This window comes from Peromyscus eremicus, chromosome 3, assembly GCF_949786415.1.
Source record: "Peromyscus eremicus chromosome 3, PerEre_H2_v1, whole genome shotgun sequence".
NCBI lineage: Eukaryota > Metazoa > Chordata > Mammalia > Rodentia > Cricetidae > Peromyscus > Peromyscus eremicus.
The window spans coordinates 103,772,040-103,794,607 of record NC_081418.1 but is presented as its reverse complement, the minus strand read 5'-3'; the positions used below and the strand labels follow the sequence as shown (position 1 = coordinate 103,794,607).

The window sequence follows — 22,568 nt, the reverse complement described above, 5'->3', positions numbered from 1 at the left end:
CAAGGGACATTTTAGGGCTCTCCTTTACAGGCTTCCCTGCCCCAGCCCCTTAAGGGTGAAGAGCCTCTCACACTTACATAAGAAGCAGAAACCAAGCACAAGGTGAATTCTTCTAAGGGCAAATGCAAATGTCAGTGTGGCACTAAGTGTGGACAAAGCTAAGCAGCAAGGAGGAAGGAATGAGAGTGGGCTCTCCCTATCTAATGCACGGGAATCAGATGTTCTTCCAACAGTCTCTCAGTCCCACAGTATCACACGGTCTTCTGTGCCACCACCTGAGAGGTGGCTGCTTAGTTCTAATTGGCCACATTGGGAAGAGGAATAAATAAAGAGGTCCACTGACCCCTGCCAACCCACAAGACCATCTTCTTGGTACTACATGAGGCTTAGGTTTAAAGAGAGGACAAGAATTATGTATTACTAAGCAGTCCTACCTAACACTGACAAAGCATTGCTTCTGAGCTATGCCCTGCAAGTTTTTCGCTCTGTGTGAAATCTCTTCCTTGGAGACAAGTTTCCCCACTGATTAGCAACAAGGCCCAAGTCTTTCCCTTCCCAAGCACAAGACTCCTGGGGCAATCCCAATTCTTTGGGGTTCATTATGTCAGTAGTCGGACAGCCAAAGGGAAGAGCACAAGTGGTCTCTGTAGGATATCTATCTGTACTCCTAGTTACAATCTTATACGAAGCCCACTGCCTCATTCACTTGTTATTTCCCCAGATACAGTTATGTTACTAGTTGGGCATGAAACCAGTGCTGGACAATGCTCAGAAATTCACTCAACACACTCAAATTCATAAAGAAAATGGTAAACTCAACCTCATTAAGTAGACAAAGACTATAAACAAAGGCCCCACCCTTGATGATCAAAATACAAGATCAATCACTTTTGCTAATGTTTCAGGTATTAAAATGAAAACAGCTTTCAGTACCTTCTACTCTAGTTCCAAAGAGAAAAATGAGTAAGAACTAATACTTGTCAAGCTGTCCATGTAGAGAAAAGTCATGTAGAAGTTATGCACAGACTGTGACCCTCTGCCCTACTAATCTCTCACCTGGGAAATTAATCTTAATCAATACACCAGAAGGAAGAAGTGATGAGCACACAGTTGCATATAGAAGTAGAAGCAAAAAGCATATGAGGTTAAGCTCTTAAATATGAACTTGAGTGTTGGAGGGAATCTGTCCCCTCTCACATGCAAACCATTCAGCCACCCTGGCAAACATTTTCAGTTGACCATGTAACAGAAACTGAGAGACAATGACAATACTATCAAAACATGTATGCATGAACCAAGATAACAAGAGTGCTTTCTTTTTGGATATTTTACTCAGTAATGTCACTGTCAGATGAGAATAAAGGAGCAGCCCTGTGTTTGTCTGTGACAAGCCTGGAGGGCAGGTGTCAGGACAGGAAGACAAGCAGGAAGCAGTCTTATGAACATGGAAATGTCACCTTAGCAAAGGGTATATTCTGGCTAGATTTAAAGAGATATGCCAGGCATACTTACTAGAATGCAGCCAATAAAAACACAAATTTTGTAACAAACTATCATACTTAGAACTTAATGCACTGGGAAATCTAGCTAATTAAAATCCTGAGTCAAATGAATGCTTTCCCAAAAGAAATAAATGGATCATTCCTTCCATTGTATTTGACTATTTTGACACCCCCCCCCCAAAAAAAAACCTTCAAACCTTTTTAAAAGAGAAGACTATCTTAGGCTAGGGAGATAGCTCAGTAGATAAAAACACTTCAAAAGCCTGATGAGCTGAGTTCAATCCCCAGAACCTGTCTAACGATGGAAGGAGAGAATGGACTCCATAGAGTTGTCCTCTGACCTCCACATGTATACATCATAAACACATATACAATAGCAATAAAAATTTTTAAAGTGGGAGAGATGAACATCTGTACCAAGTATCAGCCAGTGAGAGATTTCTGAGTGAGCTCCATGATGGGAGGGGCTTCTTCATCTCCACCCCCACCCCCGCCAATGATGCTCCAGGTCACAGTCCAGCTAAACTCTCTTCTCACTGTTACCCCATGAATCATAAGCTCTGAGGGATTCAGGAGGTCTGTACCTGGGAGACAAAAGCCTGTCATTCTGAAAATATGCTTAAAGTACTTCATGAGACGAAATACAACTAATCTTTTTTTTTTTTTTTTTTTTTGGTTTTTCGAGACAGCGCCTTTCCTGGGACTCACTTGGTAGCCCAGGCTGGCCTCGAACTCACAGAGATCCGCCTGGCTCTGCCTCTCGAGTGCTGGGATTAAAGGCGTGCGCCACCACCGCCCGGCCACAACTAATCTTTTAAAGACAGTAAGAATTATTTCTCAGAACAGAATCATCCTTAGTATCCACAGGACACTGGTTCCTCTTTCTCTCCTCTCTCTCTCTCTCTCTCTCTCTCTCTCTCTCTCTCTCTCTCTCTCTCTCTCTGTGTGTGTGTGTGTGTGTGTGTGTGTGTGTGTGTGTGTGTGTGTGTTCATGTGTACTCATGCATGCCTGAGTGTTGGTGCCTGCAGAGGCCACAGGCATCAGATCCTCTAGAACTGGAGTTACAAGAATTTGACATGGATGCTGGTAGGTGGACTCAGGTTCTCTGCAAGAGCAGTAAGCACTCTAACTCTCTCTGTCCCCTTCCTCTTGTTTTTGAGACAAGCGTCTCTGAATTGGCCAGTAAGCCCCAGGGATCCTCCTCTCTATCTCCTGAGCACTGGCATTACTAGTGATTTGACTCAGGTACATCACTAATTGGGTTATCTCTCCAACCAGTACATTTTATTATCCTCAGATGGCTCGTGACACTTAACACAATATGAATGTTATGCCAATGGCTGCCATGTGTCATTTAGGAAAAAGCAATGAAGGAAAATGTATACACTCCAAACAGAGGCAATATTTGTTTTTTCGAGACAGGGTTTCTCTGTGTAGCCCTGGCTATCCTGGAACTCACTCTGTAGACCAGGTTGACCTCTAACTCAGAAAACTGCCTGCCTCTTCCTTCCAAATGCTGGAGTTAGAGGCATGTGCCACCACTGCCCAGCCAGAGGCAAAATCTTTAAAGTAATTTTTAAGTTTTTATTATTATTTTATGTATATGTGTATTTTGCCTGCATGTGTATCTGTGCACAACATACATGCCTGGTGTTCATGGAGACAAGAAGGCATCAGATCCCCTGGAACTGGAGTTACAGGTGGTTGTGAGCTGCCATGTGGGTGCTGGAAACTGAACCTGGGTCATTATGAGAAAGCAGGCAGTGGCAGCTCTTGGCAGCTCTTAACTGTCAAGCCATCTCTAGCCTCCTTAAAAATGTTTTTAATTCTGTGGTTGGTTTGGGCAGGGAAAATTTTAGTGACATGAGAAGAGGACCCCTGCACCCTGGAATGAAGTTGAAACCTCCCACCAGCAAAGCAAGAATTCTCTAGCACAGGTGACCGTGCTGCTCAAGGCCTTGCTCTCTCCCAGATGTGAAGTGGCACTTTTCTAGGGACCTCATCAGAATCCCCATTAATGGGGAAAGGACATAACAGTGGCTTCTGGTTTTACCTCCTCAGGCTATAATCTCATCCTAGGCACGGTTGGAGCCACCTCACTATCTCATCAAAAGAATAAGAAAAGGGGAGGAAAACTGTAGTAATCTCTTGAGATGTAACTTGAGAGCCATCAAATGGTATATATGGCCAATACTAAGACAATTAATTGTGTCTCTCCCTTGAGGAACCCCTGTCCATGCTTGTATATATTATTTTCCCCTACTGTCCCTTGGAAAGCACACCCCCCAACACACACACCTGAGTGTGTCTTACTTTCTTCTTACTGGCTCTCTTCTTCTAAACCCTCATACTTAAGACTGTGTTCAAATATCTCCAATAAAATTTCCAACTCTGCTTACTCATAAGCCAGCTAGTCCTGAACCTCTTTTGAGCAGCCATGACTCCCAGTTCTGTTGGAGTTGAGGTCCCTAACAGTGTAAGCATCTCCTGCCTCAGGCTGCTGAGGGTGACAGCTGAAGCTGTGTCTCTGCACCCTCACTGCCGATTGGCTGAACCTACACATCTGTGGATACAGGGCTGCCCTTACTCGGGTATGAAAATCTCAAGGATTTGCCTGGCTCCTATGAGGTCTTCTGACACACTCTCACATTCATGTAAAATGCCTGGAGCCCACAGAAGTGTGTAAGCCCTGAAACAGAACACAGAGTCTAGAATTATCCCTGTGTCAATCACTCTCCACCCAGTGTTTACAGCAACACTGTAGGACTTGAGGCACCAGGGCCTAGCCGACCCAATTCAGACTAGGCATCAAGTAAATCCCTTAAAAAGGACACCTCTATTTCTTCTTCCTCAGAAAGAGAGAAATGTTCGCCTGGAAGTTAATCTTAGGAAAAGAAACTTAAACTTATCAAAATAGCCTTATTTTATCTTGTTTAGCAAATTGATTGATACTAATTCTACGCCATGTTGTGCTAATCTTACAAAATTTAAGATGGTGTCCTGAGTTTTTGTTTGATTTTCTTTTCCCTGAATAATTGTGTAAAGCAAGAAAACATGGGTCTGCCTGGGGCTTTCTTGTTTACTCCTAACTTTTCGGTTTCTCTGACATCCTTCCTTGTTGTGAGATCTCTGTGTAGCCCTGACTATCCTGGAACTTCTTCATCCCCTCTTCATCCCACCACAGCATGCACCAGCAGCTTTCATGGGATTTCCACATCACTTTTGTTAACTTCTATGAAGTCCTGTGTTTTTTCCCCTAGATATGGAATTTTACTATTTAACTGATTTGCTCTAGATGTGTCTGTCATTATCAGGTATTTAACCCCAACCATCAGGAGAACTTGACAAAGTCACCGCCTTGGTGGCAGGGAGTAGTGTAATGGTAGCTGACTGCAGGTGACAGAGCACGGGTATAAAATTTGTTCTGGGGCTGGAGAAATGACTCAGTGGTTAAGAGCACTGGCTGCTCTTCCAGAGGACCTGGGTTCAATTCCTAACACCAACATGGCAGGTCACAACTGTCTGTAGCTCCAGTTCCAGGGAATCTGACACTCTCACACAAATGCACATAAAATAAAGTTAAATAAATTATTTTTTTAAAAAAATTTGTTCTGAGGTCTAATGACAGTACTGCTAGCATTCAAATGAACACTAGTGTACAAACCAAGCTGAAGATAGAAAACATCACAGGGGGAATTAATTGAAAAAAGGGACCAAGGGTCAGAATGGATATTTGCCAAAGACATATAAATGGCCAACAATATATGAAAAAATGTTTAAAGTTATTAATCATCAGAAGAACATAAATCAAAGCCACAATGAAATATCATATTGTGACTTTTACCAAAAATAAAAACAATAGCCGGGTGATGGTGGCACATGCCTTTCATCTCAGCACTCGGGAGGCAGAGGCAGAAGGATCTCTGTGAGTTTGACGCCAGCCTGGTCTACAGAGTGAGTTCCAGGACAGACAGGGCTACACAGTGAATCCCTGTCTCAAAAATAACAAAATAATAATAATGAACAAAAAATAAAAACAATAACAATGCTAATGAGGGAATGGAAGAAAGATTTTTGTAATTGTGGTACCATTGTAACTGAATATAGCCATAGTAAAGATTCCCTGAACAATTAAAATTGCTGTACAGAGTGGCACACACCTCTAATCATAGCACTTGGAAATCTAAGGCAGGCAAATTATAAAGTAATGGCTACATAGCAAGACCCTGTATCAAACAAAACAAAAAAGAAAAAACTTAAAAATAGAACTAATGTATGGCAACTCCACTTGCAGGTATGTATCCAAAGGTAATGAAGTCAGTGTCATAAAGAGATGTCTGTATAACTGACTTATGACTCCCAACAACCAAATGGGATCAGCCTGAGTATCCATCAGTGGGTGAACAGATAATGAAAATGCAATACAGACACAAAGTGGGATAGTATTTGGTCTTAAGAAGTAATGAAATCCCACCATTTACACCAAAATAGAGGAGTTTAGAGGTCATTGTGCTAAGTGAAATAAGCCAGGCACAAAAGATAAATCCTGCAAGAGCTCATTTGTGTGAAATCTAAAACATTCAAAAGAATAGAAAGAATAACAGTGGTTGCTGTGGATGTCCAGGATGATGTTGGTATTGGGTAAAAACTAGGATCAAATGAGCAGCGTGGAGGTGTTGTCACTTTTACTGTATAGTATACTTGAAGGTAGGTAGAACTTAGCTGTTCTCTTCACACACAGGTAAGTAAGTGAAATGAAGCCATATGACAAACATTGAACTGCTGACTTGAGTGAATTGTGGTATTGCTGATCTTGCTCCCCTACTTCCCCATCTCCAAAGATCACTTCTACTGTTTCTCCTCCTGTTCTGTACACCCATACTTTATGATACATTCATAAACAACATCTCTTGGCTTATATTAAACTATTAAATAAATCACCACAAACACATTCTTTCACACCTTTTTCTTTTGCCAGATGATATTTTTTGAGAATTACTTACACTTCTGAGTCACTTAATGCTTTAGGGTAGGGGTACAGGGTCTCATGTAGCCCAGACTGGCCTAGAACTCATTATGTAGCTGAGAAGGATCTTCAACTCCTAATTCTCCTGCCTCTACCTGAGTGCCAGGATGACAGGTGTGTGTTGTATGCCCAGCTTGATTTATTCATTTTTGTTGCTCACTATGAAACAGTATCTGCATGAACCATAATTTATTCATCATTGATGGACAGCTTTTTCTAATCTTTTTGCCTTTCCAAAAGATTCTGTAATAAGCATTCTGGTAGGACTGCTTGTATGCATGGGGCTGAGTCGTGGCCAGCAGATGGGAGCTGATTCCCATACGCCATGAGCAGGTGAGCTCAGACACAGAGTGTCAGGATCTGAGTAGTGACATCATTGCTGTGACATCCTTACCATGTGTACTAAAGGGCTGGTGTGCAACAGACTGGAAATTTTAGAAATTTTACCATAGACTATTGAGAAGCATACTCTAGAAGGACCACAAAAAGGGGCTACACTGTGAGTTGTGAGGTGCAGACATTTCCACCAACAAAAATCTAGGCTACCCTCCACCAGAGGTGGATGAGCCCTCCTTGTCAGCAGCATGGCGTCTACAGATCCTGCTGCTCCACAGCCACCTAAGCTTTTGGGAGCTTTGGCCTTTCAACTGTAGCTTTTGTCTTTCTAGTACCTTCTTGATGGCTGTTTGCACATTTTCCCTACAGGAGGGCACCCACCTTTCCTCAGCTGTCCTGTGCGGAAGCAGCTTTTTCCGACAGTGCCAATCAGGCAGTCAAAGGCCATCTCCTTGGCATTGAGATGGAGGAGCTGGCTGGCCTCCACAAAGCGCTTGGTGATGTCCAGAGGATTGGCACCTGCTGAGGGAATGAGCAAATACAAAGTGTTTTCCTTCTGGCATGGATGACTCTTCCAGAAAAAGACCTTTGCAAATGGCCCAGAAATAGTGAAAAACTAGGAAGGCCCAGGAAAAGGTGAAGACTCACTCATGATGTAAGGATGAGGAGCTCCTGACATGCACATTCGATTGAGCAGAGAGCTCAAGATCCATCAGGCAGCACTGGGAAGTCCCCCTGCCTGCCTGCCCGCCTGCCTGCCTGCCTATAGCTGAGCACTGAGGCCTCCAAGAGGCAGCTGCTGACACTGCTTTAGGTTCTTCCTCAGCCCTGGAATGATGCCCTCAGTTTGGAGGCACTGGGCTCAGAAATTTCCTTGGCATTGGCTGGACCAAACTCTTGGTTCACAAATTCTATGTCTTCACTCTTCAATGCAGCTCTGCCTACCTCTGCACCATCACTGTAAACCCTTCCTTCAGTGTCTATAACTTCTCACTGCCACTACTGCTAACTTTCAAATGAGCACTCCAGAGATGGGTGACTGGGAGGGAAGTGGGAGAGCAGAGGGTGCAAAAGGAGGGTACTGGGCAGGGAAGAGGGAAGCACTGCTCTTGCAGCAGACCCATGGCCACCACTCCCATTCCCAGTGCATACTTATACAGGTTAAGTATCCCTTACCCCAGTGCTTGGGGCTAAAAGAGTGGAGCTTTGGAGAGATTGGGGTTTGGGAATGTCTTCCTGTACATACTGAGATATCTGGGGATGGACTCAAAGACATGGAATTCTCTGATGTTTCATGTGTATCCTGTATGCAGACTGAAGATTGTCTTACATGTAAATCATCATGCATCATCAGCTGTGGAATGTTCTGTGGCATTATGTGAGCACTCAACATCCTCAGACTGCAGAGTATTTTAGATTCTGGACTGTGGATGCTCAACTCTCTCTCTCTCTCTCTCTCTCTCTCTCTCTCTCTCTCTCTCTCTCTCTCTCTCTCTCTCTTCTCTCCCCTCTCTCTCTCTCTCTCTCTCTCTCTCTCTCTCTCTCTCTCTCTCTCTCTCTCTCACACACACACACACACACACACACACACACACCCCTGTGCAGAAATGGAGGGGAATCTGTGAGCAGCCTTACCAGAGGCAGACTCCACCATGGCCTTCATCTTCAGGGAAAGCAGCTCTGTCAGCAGGTGGATGGACTGCCGCTGGAACTTGTGCAGGGTATCTTGGCCAGGGGGGACCACTCGAGCAGAAGCAGGGGTGGGGGCCGAGTGCTTGCCCCCGCTGGTGGCTGTGAGAAGTATTGGGGGTGGTGGTGGTGGAGCTGGCTTCTTCTGGATGGGGGGCTGCACTGGGATCACTTCTGCAAGCACTACTGTAGGAGCCCCAAAGGTGATTACCAGATCCTGGATGTCAGATGGGGTGGGCACTGCAGGGTCGCTGATGAGCTCCTCCCAGGTGAACTCAAAGATATTCCTGATGCCTTTTGGGATGGAAATGCCTGCGTTTCGGCAGACAATGAGGAGTTTGGAGACGTGGGCCAGCAGTTTGGGAGCTGTGGCTGAGTATTGTAGGAACAGTTCTCGGTTACTTTTGACCTGGTTCATGTCGTCTGGGCAAGCATACTGCTAGGTGATACTGTCCATCTCAGAGGAGAAGGACCTTCAGCTGTAAAGACTCAGCAGTCTGAGAAGTGAAGTGACTAGGGTCAGAAGCTCTTACCTACAGAGAAGCCTTGGGAAAAGATGGAGTGCACATGCAGAAATAACCCTCACAGGTCATCGAGCCAGCAGTTTGTCTCAGAAGGATAAGGAAGTTGCTGGTCATTTTTTCATGCTAGAACAAAGCATTGTTCCCTTCCCTCATCTTTCCAGGAACAGCAATGAGTGAGTTACATTGGGACAGGCCTGCTGCTGAGGATGGGCCCAGAGAAGTTCCAGAGAGGGTCACAGAAACTGAGTACCTAGATGAACAAAAGGGCCAGGGCAAGGAGGAAAGTCTCACCAAACCTTTTGTAGTTAGTGACCTGAGGGTGGAAGATCTGCCTGTGGTCTACTGATAAAAGCCTGCAAAAACAAAAGGATGCCATTGGCTCTCTCCAGAGACAAGGGACATGGGAGCTCCTGGTTACAAACCTGGGATGGGCATTGGATTACTCAACACATACAACCTAGGCCAGGTGGCAAAGCATAAAGGATAATGCAATTCCACAGTTCAATATCTGATACCACAGGCCACATTCCACCAAGTTTAGGACAGCAACAATTGGTAAATGCACTGTTAGAAGGATGCCATTGATGTAACACAACTACCAAGAGGTTACAGTGTGAAAAAAATGCATACCCTTACATTAGTGGACTGTGGGAAGCATTTTCCCTCTTTTTTTTTTTTTTTTTTTTGGTTTTTTGAGACAGGTTTTCTCTGCGCAGCTTTGGTGCTTGTCCTGGATCTCGCTCTGTAGACCAGGCTGGCCTGGAACTCACAGAGATCCACCTGCCTCTGCCTCCAGAGTGCTGGGATTAAAGGCATGTGCTACCACCGCCCGGCAGCATTTTCCCTCTTTAACAGAGCTGCCTGAGGGCTCTCAGTGTTCAAGTAAGCATGGGTGGGTGGGGGGTGTTGGGTTTAGCCTATAACACATCTATGAAAATATAAATCCTCCTTTGGCCCTTATGCTGGACAAGAACAATGCCCAACAATGCCTGCTTATTTCTGAGGGCCTTCATGAGGATATAAACCTGCGCAGGAGGGCAACGTGCAGGACTGTCCATTTGAAGGAAGCTCAAGCAGGATTTTCTTTCCTCTTGTGGCCTTTCCAGCATCTCTCTGCAGTGCTGGCTCATCTCTGCCATCTATCTAGAAGCCAATCCAGCACGTTTGCCATGATGTAACCACAAGAGCAGAGGGCAGGCTGCTGGCTGCACCAGCAGTGAGTGCAGCTGTCCAGCCATCTCTTTTTCCACTTTCCATCCTGACCACCACTTTTCCACACAGGCAATCCTCTTCCCCTTTTCAAGCTCTGATCTTGGGGGCCACCCCAAGTTCCAGGACCATTCCAGGACAGCTCCTCAGGCACACACCTGTAGCACTTGCAGAGAAGGTCCAGGCCCACTAGCTGTGCACAACCTGTCGTGAGAAGACTTTTCTCTCTCCTAACTTGCTGATGAGGGACCAGAGCTCTGGATTGGGAGATGTCTATCCCTAGAGTCAAAGCATGGAGGCTTTTGCAAATACTATACCACTTCTCCCTGGCCTTTGAGTTATCCCATCTATCTTTGCCCATCTATCAGGAACAAAGTTCCCAAGCAGCAAGAGTCCAATAGCACAAAGCTCCTAACATTCTACAGAATTGAAGACAAAGTGGCTTCCTGTGTCTATCCGCTGACCTCTGGCATTGCCATTTCTTAGCTTTGCAGACTCAGAAAAATAGATTTGTTCTGGAATGGTCAGTCCACAGAACAAAGATACTACTCAGAATCTCAGGGATTAGGGCAGTTAATCAAAGAGGTCTGACCCTAACTGTACAGGGCAAATGATGATGACAATGACATTTCTTCTCCCATCACCCTCACCATCCCACCCTCCTCTTTTTCCTCCTCCTCCTTCACTTAGGATTCAAATGAAGAAAAGAAGATAATTAAGCAATCCCTGGAATCCTTGCAATGTTAACTGATTGGGAAACTTCTCCCCCATCCTCCTAACTAGTTCCTACCATTTGAGGTTAATTACAAAGATATGCCATACAAATAGATAAAAGACAATTCTTCAAACAGGCTTACTGAGCTATAACACCCACACCATATGCCTCAGTTTTTGTAACATGAACATTTTTGTGTCATATATTCAGAAATGCAGCCAATATTACTATGTATTTTAGAGTAGTTCATCTAGCCTGTCTATATAGACTTATCTGTTTTTAAGATTTTTTAATTATTTTAATTAGGTATAGATGTATATGTCTACATGTGGGTATGTACACGTTAGTGCAGGTGCCTGCAGAGGCCAGGGGCATGGGATCCCCTTGGAACTGAAGTTACAGACAGTTGTAAGCTGCCTTTCATGTGTGCTATAAACTGATCTTAGGTCCACTTGAAGAGCAGTAAATGCTGTTAACCACTGAGACATCTTTCCAGCCCCAGATTTGCCCCTTATTTTTTATGTATGTGTATATATACATTTATGTGCATGTTCATGTAAGCATGTAGAGACTAGAGATCAATCTTGGGTATTGTTTCTCAAGAGCCACACACACTTTTTTTTTTTTTTTTTAGGCAGAGTCTTTTACAGGAGCCTGGGAGTCACTTATAGGCTAGACCAGATGATCAGTGAGTCCCAGGAATCTGTCTCTCCCCAGTACTGGTATTACAATACAAACTACCACACATGGCAAATATGGTACTGAGGGTCAAATTCAGGCCCTCATGCTTGCACAACTGCTGGGAAAGTCTTTTTGTATGCTGTGAAGGTTTTGCTCCGATTGATTGATAAATAAAATGCTGATTGGCCAATAGCCAGGCAGGAAGTATATTGTAGGTGGGATAAGGAGAGAGGAGAATTTTGGGAAGCAGAAGGCTGAGTCAGGAGATATTGCCAGCTGCAGCCACGAGAAGCAAGATGTACAGATACCGGTAAGCCACGAGCCACGTGGCAAGGTATAGATTTATAGAAATGGGTTAATTTAAGGTGTAAGATCTAGCTAGCAAGAAGCCTGCCATTAGGCCAAACAGTTTTAATTAATATAAACATCTGTGTGTTTATTTGGGTCTGAGCAGCTGCAAGCCAGGTGGGACCAGGAAAACTTCTGGCTACACACAACAAGCAAGATATCAACTGAGCTATCTCCCAATACCCCGTGTTTGCCTTTTCTGGACATTTAATATAAATAGAATCATGAATTATGTGGTCCTTCCTATCCCTTTAGGAGATGTTGGCACTTGATGGCTACTGGACTAAGAAGTCATGTTTGTTTGAAAATATGGCCACTGGTATGGTGCCTATGTACCAGCTGATGGACCCACTTCCATGCATATACCAGCAACACTAATTGGACTTGATAGGCATGGTGGTTTAAATGAGAAATGTCCCAGGCTCATGTATTCGAACACTTGGTCCTAGACTGGTGGCACTATTTTGGGAGAAGTTATGGGAACCTTTTGGAGATGCAGGCTTGCTGACATAAGTATCACAGGGGTTGGCTTGGAGAATTTATATCCTTGCCTCACTTCCTATCTTTCTCTCTATCTCTCTCTGTGTCTCTGTCTCTCTCTCTCTCTGCTTTGAGTATATAAAGTTGTAATTAGTCAGCTTCCTGTTCCTGCCATCATGCCACACCTTCTTGGACATTACAGGCTTTCCCTCTGGAACTGTGAGCCAAAGTAAACTCTTGCTTCTGTAAGTTGCTTATGGTCATGGTATTTTAATCACAGAAAAGGGAAAATAGCCGATATAGTGGGCTTTAAAAAAAAAAAAAAAAAAAAAAGAAATGAAGAAGACATGGAGTTACCAAGTGAAAAGATTAGGGGATTTTAGAGGGGATTAGTGGGAAGGAATGGGGTGTGTGTGTGGATATGGTCAAAATACATTATATGCATGTATGAAATTCTCAAAAAATAAAAACATAAATATATATGTGGTCCTTTCTGATGGTTGTTTTGTTTGCCATGATGCTTTTAAAATTTATCCATGATGGGCCAGGCATGATGGCACATGCCTTAATTTTAGCACTTGGGAAGCAGAGACAGGCAGATTTCTGAGCTCAAGGCTAGCCTGGTCTATAGAGCAAGTTTCAGAACAGTCAAGGTTACACAAAGAAACCTTGTCTCCAAAAAAAAAAAAAAAAAAAAAAATAGCCATGACCTGGAGACATGGATCATCAGTTCAGAGTGACCCAGGTTCAATTCCTAGAACCCACATGGTAGCTTACAACCATCTGTAACTCCAGACCCAGGGTATCTAATGCCCCTCTTCTGGCCTCTTCAGGCACTGCACACATAGTGCACAGACACATATGCATACAAAACACTCATATACATAAAAACAAATAATTTTTAACAGTTCACTCATATAACAGCATTTATAAGTACTTCATTACTTTTTGTGTCTTATTGCTGTTTGTTGAGACAGTCTCACTGTAGATCTGGCTTGCCTGAAGCTATGTAGACCAGGCTGGCCTCAGTACTTCCAGAGATCCATTTATCTCTGCCTCCTTAGTGCTGGGGCTTAGTGCATGTATCATGGGGCTGGAGAAATGGTTCAGTGGTTAAGAGCACTGGCTGCTCTTCTAGAGGACCCAGGTTCAATTCCCAGCACCAACATGGTGGCTCACAGCCATCTATAACTCCAGTTCTAGATTTGATGCCTTCCTCTGGCCTTGAGGGCACCAGCCATGCATATGGTGCATAAACATATATGTAGACAAAATACCCATACATAAAGCAAACAAACAAAAACAAGTCTTGTTTTTTATTTTATCATTATGTTTGTGCATGTGTGATGATCAGAGAACAACTGTGTGTAGTTGACCTTCTCCTTCTACTTTTACATGGGTTCAAAGGGCTGAACTCGTTACCCAGGCTTGCACAACAAGCACTTTACCTGCTGAGCCATCTCGCTAGCCCATATATTATTTGTGGGGAAGGGGGAAGGAATTACATGTGTGGGAGGGTACATGTGCACGTGTGGGTGTAAATGGAGGCTACAGGCTAATTTTTAGTGACTTTCTTGATCATTCTCCATTTCACTTTTGTTTTTTTTTAGACAGTGTCTTTCTCTAAAACTAGAGCTCACTGATTGGCTGGACTGGCTGGCCAATGAATTGTAAGAGATATTCCTGTCTTTGTCTCTCCCCACCCCCATTCACTCTTCACACCACACTGGGGCTATAGCTGTGCCAGGCAGGAGTGATAGGGATCAGAACTCAGTTTCTCTTGCTTGCACAGAAGACACTTTACTGATTGGGCCATCTCTCCAGTGCTCAATGTTCACCTTTCTGAAGAACTGCCAGACTTTACCAAAGCAGCATCACTGCTTCACAGTCACCAGCAATGTTATGGAGGTCCCAATTTCTATATGCCTTTGTGGACAAATCCTATTATTATTGTTTTGATTCTTGTATCATCACAGTGGATATGAAGTTAGTAATTTGATTTACAATCCCACATGTCTAGTGATGCTAAGTACTTTCCCGCATGCTTACCAAGTATTCTGTATACTTGGAAACATATCTACTCAGACCTAACAACCAATTTAAAAAGAAATGTTATTTTAATTAAATGCACAAATAACATTACTACATCTCTTCAAAATTTGCCTTAAAAAGTGCCTTACTACACTCTACCTATAAGATGAAGGTGAAGCTGTTGGGTAGAGGACCTTGAGACTTACCTTTAAAGGAGGCTGCCTTTATGGGATGAACACCTTTCAGTCACTCACTGCCCTTCTCATATGTCTTGCCTGGAAGGGATGAGATGGGTATATTCCCAGCAGTCATTTTGAACCATGAGGTTACCTTGAAGAGGGAAGCCATGAGCTAGGGGTAACCATACAGAACAACAGAACCTGGACTCCTAATAACATTATGGAACCCCCACACCATCATTTTGCCTGTCTCCAAACTTCTCTCACAGGGAAGATGGGCCTTTTGTGTTTGCTCCTAGTGTCTACAAGCCACTTCTTCATTCACATCTCTATTCTTGCTATCAAATGTGATTTCTGAGAAGTGGCCATTTTAGGTCACCCCCACTCTCTTCCTTGTCTAGCCAATTTTATTCTGCCATTCACTTTTCCAGGATTGAGACATGAGTCTTGCCCTTGAGGAATTCAATGACAAAAGGAAGAATGCAATGAAACTGGCTTACAATAGGAATCACACTTCAGAAAAATGTGCAAAGGCCATGGACATCTGTATTAGTTATGTTTCTATTGAGGTGAGAAAATACCATGACCAAGACAAGTTATGGAAGGAAGGGTTTACAGTTCCAGAGGGATAAGCATCATCGTCACAATGGGGAAACATGGCAGCAGGAAGGCATGGTAGTAGGAACAGCTGAGAGCTTACATTTCAAACTTCAAGCAGCAAGCAGAGAGCAATCTGAAAATGGCACAAGTCTTTAAGCTCTCAAAACCTGTCTCAATGACATAACCCTTAAGCCACACACCCCAACAGTGCCACAAACTGGGGGTCCAAGTATTCGAATGTCTGAGAATATAGAGGGACATCCATTATTCAAAACTACCATATTTCACTCCCTGGCCCCCATAGTCTCATGGCCATATCCTAATGCAAAATACATTCAGTCCAACTTTTAAAATCCCTGTAGTCTTTTAGTCACAATACTGTTTAAAAGCCCAAAGTTTCTTTTGAGGCTCAAGGCAATCTCTCAACTGTAACCTCCTAAAATAAAAAAGCAAATTATATACATCCAAAATACAATGGCATAGACACACATTACCATTTCAAATAGGATGACTGAGGGCATAGTGAGAAAATACTGGACCAAAGCAAGACCAAAACTCAGCAGGGCAAACTCCAAATCCTGTAGCTCCATATCTGATATCAAAGAGCTTATGTGGTTACATCTCTCCAGCTCTGCTGCATGCCTCGCTCTTAGACTGGTCCCACTCCCTATGTTCTTCTCCTTTGGCAGATGTCTCACAGCCCTAGCATCTCCAACATATTGGGGTCTCCAATGCAACACTAGCTTCACACAATGGCTTTTCAGGGTTTCCATACAGGGACTCCCCAGCCAAATGCCTGGCTTCGGCAGCTCTCTGAAACCACAGAGGAAGATTCCACAACCTCTTAACTAGTGTATCCTTCATGACTTTAGAACCAGCACCACACAGGCAATATTGCCAAGTTCAGCTGCCATATTTGGATGAACCCTGGCCCCCACTGAGGCGCATTAGCTGTACTTTTGTTTATTGTTCCTTTCTAGGAGCAGAAAATTCCCTAGACCTTTTCTTTCCACAAGTTGGAAGTTTAGCTAGATGGAGTCTCTCCCCGAAGGCACTCTTCCCTTTATTTTACTATAGATCAGACCTCTCTTTCCTATCTCTTTCAGCACAAGATTTGACTGCAACATTAAGTTTCCTGGTGTTCTTTTTCTCTTAAAACTACATTTTGTATTTTTCTGCTCCACTTGCTCTTTTTATAAGGTTACTAATAATTATGCAACAGAGTCAATACTAGGTGGTCTTAATCTCCTCTGCTAAAGAAATTAGTCCATGGCTTTTAAATTTAATCAGGCAAGTTCTTAAGAAAGCAGCCACATTTTTGCCAAGATATCAATCTTGCACACTTGTTAATAGTTCCTCTTTGAAACCTCTTGTGTTGGGTCTCCACAATCCACATAGCTCCCAGAACTACTGTTTTCCAAGCTCCAACTAAGATGGCCCAGTAAGGTCTGCTTACAGTCTTCAACTGCTTTTCGAATCTAAAGCTCCAAAGTCTTCCACATTCCTCCAGAAAACCAGCATGGACAGGTCTGTCACAGCAATACCCACTTCTGGTAACAACTTGTTACTTTTTTATTGCTGTGATAAAACTCCATGACCAAGACAACTTATGGAGGGAGGGGTTTATTTGGGTTTATGGTTCCAGAGAGATACGCATCACCATCACAATGGGGAAGAATAGCAGCAGGCAGGCATGACAGCAGGAACAGCTTAGAGCTTGAGTTTCAAACCTCAAGCCACAAGCAGAGAACAAACTCAAAATGGTGTAAGTCTTTAAGCTCTCAAAACCTACCTCAGTGACATACCTCCTCCAGTGAGGGCATATCTCCTAAGCACCCCCCACACACACACACACACACAAACAGTGCCACAAAATGGGGGCCAAGCATTTAAATGCCTGAAAATATAGAGGAACATCTATCATTCAAACTACCATAACACCCAAAGAAGTGTCAAAGAAAGCAGATCAAAGGATGTCCCTGACGTTAAGAAGGCACCAAGCAGATAGGAGAGAAAAAACACATTATGGAATAACAGAGCCCTCTGAGGCACAGGGGACCTGGAGAGAGCCACAGATAGAACAGGATCATGCCTGTTGAACTAAAGCTTATAGTTACTGTATGTTCAAACCTTTCATAGCACTGCCAAGGGCACATGATGACAGAATGCATACTTAGCACTTCAGGTCATAATGGAGTTGAAATGTCCCATCATTTAGTGACATCACAGCTGTCACAGCCATGGCAGCACAGTGCAACATATTACTCCTGTTTTTTTGTGACAATGATGTGAGCACACATACCACAAAACAGCAAGGCACATATGATAAGAGGCAAATTTGGGTTGAGATTTAAAAGAAAGGACACACATTCTTCCCTGTCGTGGCACTGAGCCAAGAACACATTTGAGTAAAAGTGCACATAACAATACTCAAAAGGAAAGCAGGCTTTCTCAGGTCATCTGGCCCTGCCTCTCTAATTCCTGGTTCCCTCTGGCTTTAGTTAGAGATGATCTATAAAGGGTTTGGTTGCATAAGGGGATTCGTGTGACTGCCCTATGTACAAGCATGGCTTCTGGTGATGGAACATAAATGCTCACCCTGCTGTCCTCTGAGCTGCCTGGCACATAAAGGTATCTAGAGAGATGCTAGAGAACTCTCTAGCACGGAAGAAAATAGGTCACACAGAGAAGTGCATCTTAGCACACATGATGAGATAGTATGCAGTCTGCTTCCATGTTATGCCAAGGCTCAACATGAAACCCTGGTGATGCAGTTTTGGGGTGCTAACACTTCTAAATAACTGGCTCCTCTGCAGGGACATCCACTGCAGTGTCAACAAGTCCCCACTGAGATGAATTTCCTGAAAGGAACAATCAAGAATGTCTGTCCATGTGACCTAGTGATGTCACTTCTCAAAGTGATGTTCAAAGGGACATTGCGAAGGCAGAGGGAAGGCGGTAGTATAAGATAATAATTGTTAAATCAATCTGAAAGATGCCCTGGCTGGTGGTTCCTTCCTACTAAGTCTGAACGCTGACCTGTGTTTGTGTTTGTGTTACTTTGATGAACTACTAAGCAACAACTAAAAATAACTGGGCAGCTCAGTTTTAGAAATCTTAAATGAAAGCAAACTGGTCCCATGGTGCTTACATTACACACTGCACTGACCACCATTCTCTGGAAATTCAGAATAGTATCTATAGAACTAGAGAAAGACTTAACAGTACAGATTACCTGTGGCTGGAAAACAAGAAACCACATGTCCTGCACAGAGTACCTGTAAACCATAAGACCATGTAGGGAGGCAGAGCCAGGTCTTTTCACAAAACCGCAACCACAATGACTGTGGAATGAAGAGGGTGTAGCAGGTGAGGAAGGAAAGGTGGATACCATGTTCCAGCTCAGGGAAGCTTAATGCTGACAGTGAATAAGACACAGAAGAGGACAAAGTATAGCCTGGAGAAAATGCTTGAAACCAGGCCACACTGACAAAAGCATGTGGGCTTTTGGAGCTTGGGAAAACACGGCAGTTAAAAATGGATTTAAGTGAAAAAGGAGAGGAGGGAGAAACTTAAACTGAGAGTGAAAAGGAAATAAGATCTTAAATGCTCCTATTGGTGGACACTCGTTTATGGTACACACACATGTGCACCTGGATATAAGAAACTACTGCAGAGCACCAATGCTCTGCCAGAGGTCAGAGTTTGTTTAATTGTTTTTGAGACCACATATCACTGAATAACTGTGGCTGACCTGGAACTCACTATGTAGACTAGGGTAGCCTCAGAGATCTGCCTGCCTGAGTGCTGACATTAAAGGCATGTACTGCCAACACCAGCATGGGGCATGGGTTCTTAAGAAAACATGGTTTCACATGAACATCTTGACTTTCCAGTTTCCCAGACATTAACATCAACCCCACCACACTGAAGTCCTCACCAGTACACATGCACCACACTTGCCCACTCTTCAAACATAGAGGCAGATGTTCATAGCCTCTACCAGTACATGGTCCTCATAGCCAGCCAGCATGAGTCTCCTCTCACCATTTCTAAGTCAACAAGTCATTTTCAATATCATCACTCACCTTGGCTATGTAGCATTTTATGTGATCAGTCTGACATATAATTGACTCAGCTTGCCTCACTGGCTCAAAAGGAAATGAGCCACATATGCTGTGGCTACCCTGTTGTGTTAACTGTAAAGACCAGTACCCACCCCCCATTCCAGATTCTAAATTCCATTGCCTCATCTGTATGTCACAACCAGGCCAGCTGAACAGCAACCCAGGGGAATGACCCAAGTCTCTGGCAAATATATAGCTAAGTGCAGCAGGCATCTCATGTATATGGATTTGAATATTCTCCTTTGGGAATTCTGCAGGCTAGCAGAATGATTCACTGCACCAATTCAAATGAACTACACCGATACACACAAGGCCCAGAGAAGAGGTTACAGTGAAAACAGGGAACTCAAAGCAGTCTCCTCTCAAATGTCTGTTTTGTTCTCCCAAGACACCAATGAAACACAGGGATGTTCTTCTGTAGGTTTCACTACTTCCTGCTCCCAAGTTAGACAGTCACCGAATGTCTTGGATGTACACCTAGAAGAAACTAATTTGCCAATCCTTTGGTCACTAATAGGAATACAATGTACAGGGGCCACAAAACCAACAATGATCATTTGGAGCAGTCCTACTCAGAAGAGGTTAACACAGCAAAGGAATTAAACTTCAATTTCACTAATTCAAATTTAAAACTGGTGGGGAAGGAGGCCAGACAACTGAGTCAAGGTGCTTGCCTAGCAAGCCTGGCAACCTAACTTTGAACCTGGAACTAACTCATGTAAAGGTGGACCAGGAGAACCAACTCTACAAAGTTGTCTTACCTCCACATGCATGCTGTGGCATGTACATTCCACACACAAATATACACAAAATAATAACAAAAATTTGAACTTAAAAATTGAAGCTGGGGCTGTAGCTCAGTGACAGTACACTTGACAAGCATGTACAAAACAAAACCCAAAATCTCAAAAAACAAACCAACAAAAATTCTTAAGTTTAAAATTTCACTCAATTCAATTATCAGAAAACTTACGTGTATGGGACAACTTGGATATGAATTTAATTTTTTTCAATTGCTTTATGACATCTAAATACAGATAGCGTTTCTGGTGAAAACTGAGTATGCAAGCCCAGGTACATTGTGGGCTACAGTGCACTCTGGGGACTAAATATGAAAAAAGAGGGCTTAGCAGTTCTAAGTGCTTGTTATCCTTACCGAAGACTCTGTTCCCAACACCCATATAACAGCTCTACCTGTAACTCTAGTTCCAGATGACTCCCTCTTCTAACATCTGAGGGCACCAGGCACACACAGTACACATACATACATGCAAGCACTCAAACATACACATAAAAACAAAAGTGGGTGTGGTGGGGCACATCTTTATTCCAAGCACTCGGGAGGTAGAAGCAGACTTATCTCTGAGTGTGTAGCCAGCCTAGTTTACATAGCAAGTTTCAGGACAGCCAGGGTTACTTAGAGACTCTGTCTAAAAATAGAAAAGAAAATCTTTTAAAAATCCCCCCCCAATTCTAAAAAAGATAAAAAAAAAGGAAACAAAGTATCTCTTCATGGTGCTTGTATCCTGACTATGTACTGAGATGTTCTGGATATATTAAGCTCAATAGAAAAAAAATAATTTCACTTTTTAAATATGGTTATAACAAAGCTAAAATGGCCTGGGAATGTAGTTTAGTTGACAGAATGCTTATCCAACATGCACAAAAGCCCCAGGTTAGATTCCAAGCAAAGCATACACCAGATGTTGATAGTGTACACCTGTAATCCTAGCACTCTGGAGATGGAGGCACAAACAGGGGATCAGAAATGCAATATTGACATTTTGGTCTCTCTGTGACTAGGCATTCCACCACATGGTGCTCAAGGTTCTGGGAACAAGTGATGGCTGAGTGCCCATCCCTCTAGGCTCAGGAACACCAGGAAAAGGAACAGAGTACGTAAAAGCTAGAAGACAGAGAGGACTGTGAAATGCCATCTTCAGGGCACAACACAGTCACTGCACACATGACACAGCACATATAATCTCACAGCAGTTTCAACTACCTGCACGGGACCTCCAAAGGACTGAACTGTCAAGAAGCAATCATTGATTAGGGAGGGGATCATGGGGCCCCACCTCTCCTTGCTGAACAACTGACTACAATGGATTCTGGGGGAAAAGTCATTGTCATTGTCCAGGTTCCAATAGACAGCACTAAACTCATGGTCACACAGTCTCAGATAAAATCAGTGGATCATAGGACAACAAAATGAAAAGAATGTGAAAAAAGGGCTTGTGAGAAAAAGGAGGAGTTGACAGGGGTGGAAGGAAAATAAGGGTAGAAGGTGAGGGGAAAAGGAATGCATTACATACATACATGTATGAAACTGCATAAACTACAAAATGTCCAAGATCATCTCTGCTACACATCAAGTTTGAGCTGCATGAAACTCTCCCAAGAAGGAAAGAAACAGAACTGAAAGTGACCCTTCTCAGTGCATCCCTAGAAGCCAGCACTGAGAGCAGGGATCTGCACTCTCACGAGTCTGCTGACATCTGCTGGACACCCTCACACAAAACTAGTCCACGAGAAACAACTCTCTCAAGTGGATTTCATGCTTGATCTAAGGGATGGAAACACGAAGATAAGCTGGCTTGCCAAAAAGCTTTATAATTGATGTGGTAAAGAGGGGATAAAAAGAGACTTACAGTCTTCAAAATCCCAGAGAAAATATGGCCTGCAGTTACTAGTTGACAGTGGTGAGTGGTTGTACTTGACTGCTTCTGCCCACCAAAGGACTTGTGGTTGCTAGGTCCTCCCATGCCCACTGGCCCACTCAAGGCTCACTACTGCCTGGCTGCCCTCCTGCCTTCTCCTCCCTATCTCACCACACTCTCTTCTTGGTGCTCTGCCTTACAAATGTACTTTCTTTCCAGCATTCACATCATTTGTTTTCCTTTTATTCTGCTTAGAGCTTGCTATGTAGTCCAGGTTAGCCCTAAACTCATTGAGATCCACTTACCTCTGCTCTCTGAGTGCTGGGATTAAAGGAGTGCACTACCATACCTGACTCTTTTCTGCTTTTGCTAATTGTTGTGCCATGTCTACTAATTCTACTTCTTTTTTTTCTCCTCTAAGCTGTTTCATTCTGTTGGCTGATTTTATAGTTTCAGCCCT

The 22,568-nt window shown here is 43.5% G+C and overlaps 1 protein-coding gene across 1 annotated transcript in view; it reads right to left on the bottom strand.

Annotated features, from left to right (window-relative positions):
- The window catches only part of C3H3orf20 (chromosome 3 C3orf20 homolog), a 57,872-nt gene extending 37,733 nt beyond the window's left edge, over positions 1 to 20,139 (bottom strand). Inside the window, exons 1-4 of the mRNA XM_059258223.1 lie at positions 19,410 to 20,139; positions 14,749 to 14,872; positions 8,501 to 9,328; positions 7,247 to 7,387 (exon numbers count right to left, since the gene is read on the bottom strand). Of these exons, the coding sequence (XP_059114206.1) occupies positions 7,247 to 7,387; positions 8,501 to 8,972 (613 nt within the window). The 5' untranslated portion in view covers positions 8,973 to 9,328; positions 14,749 to 14,872; positions 19,410 to 20,139. The remainder of the gene's footprint in view (positions 1 to 7,246; positions 7,388 to 8,500; positions 9,329 to 14,748; positions 14,873 to 19,409) is intronic.
- Positions 20,140 to 22,568: the final 2,429 nt, after the last annotated feature.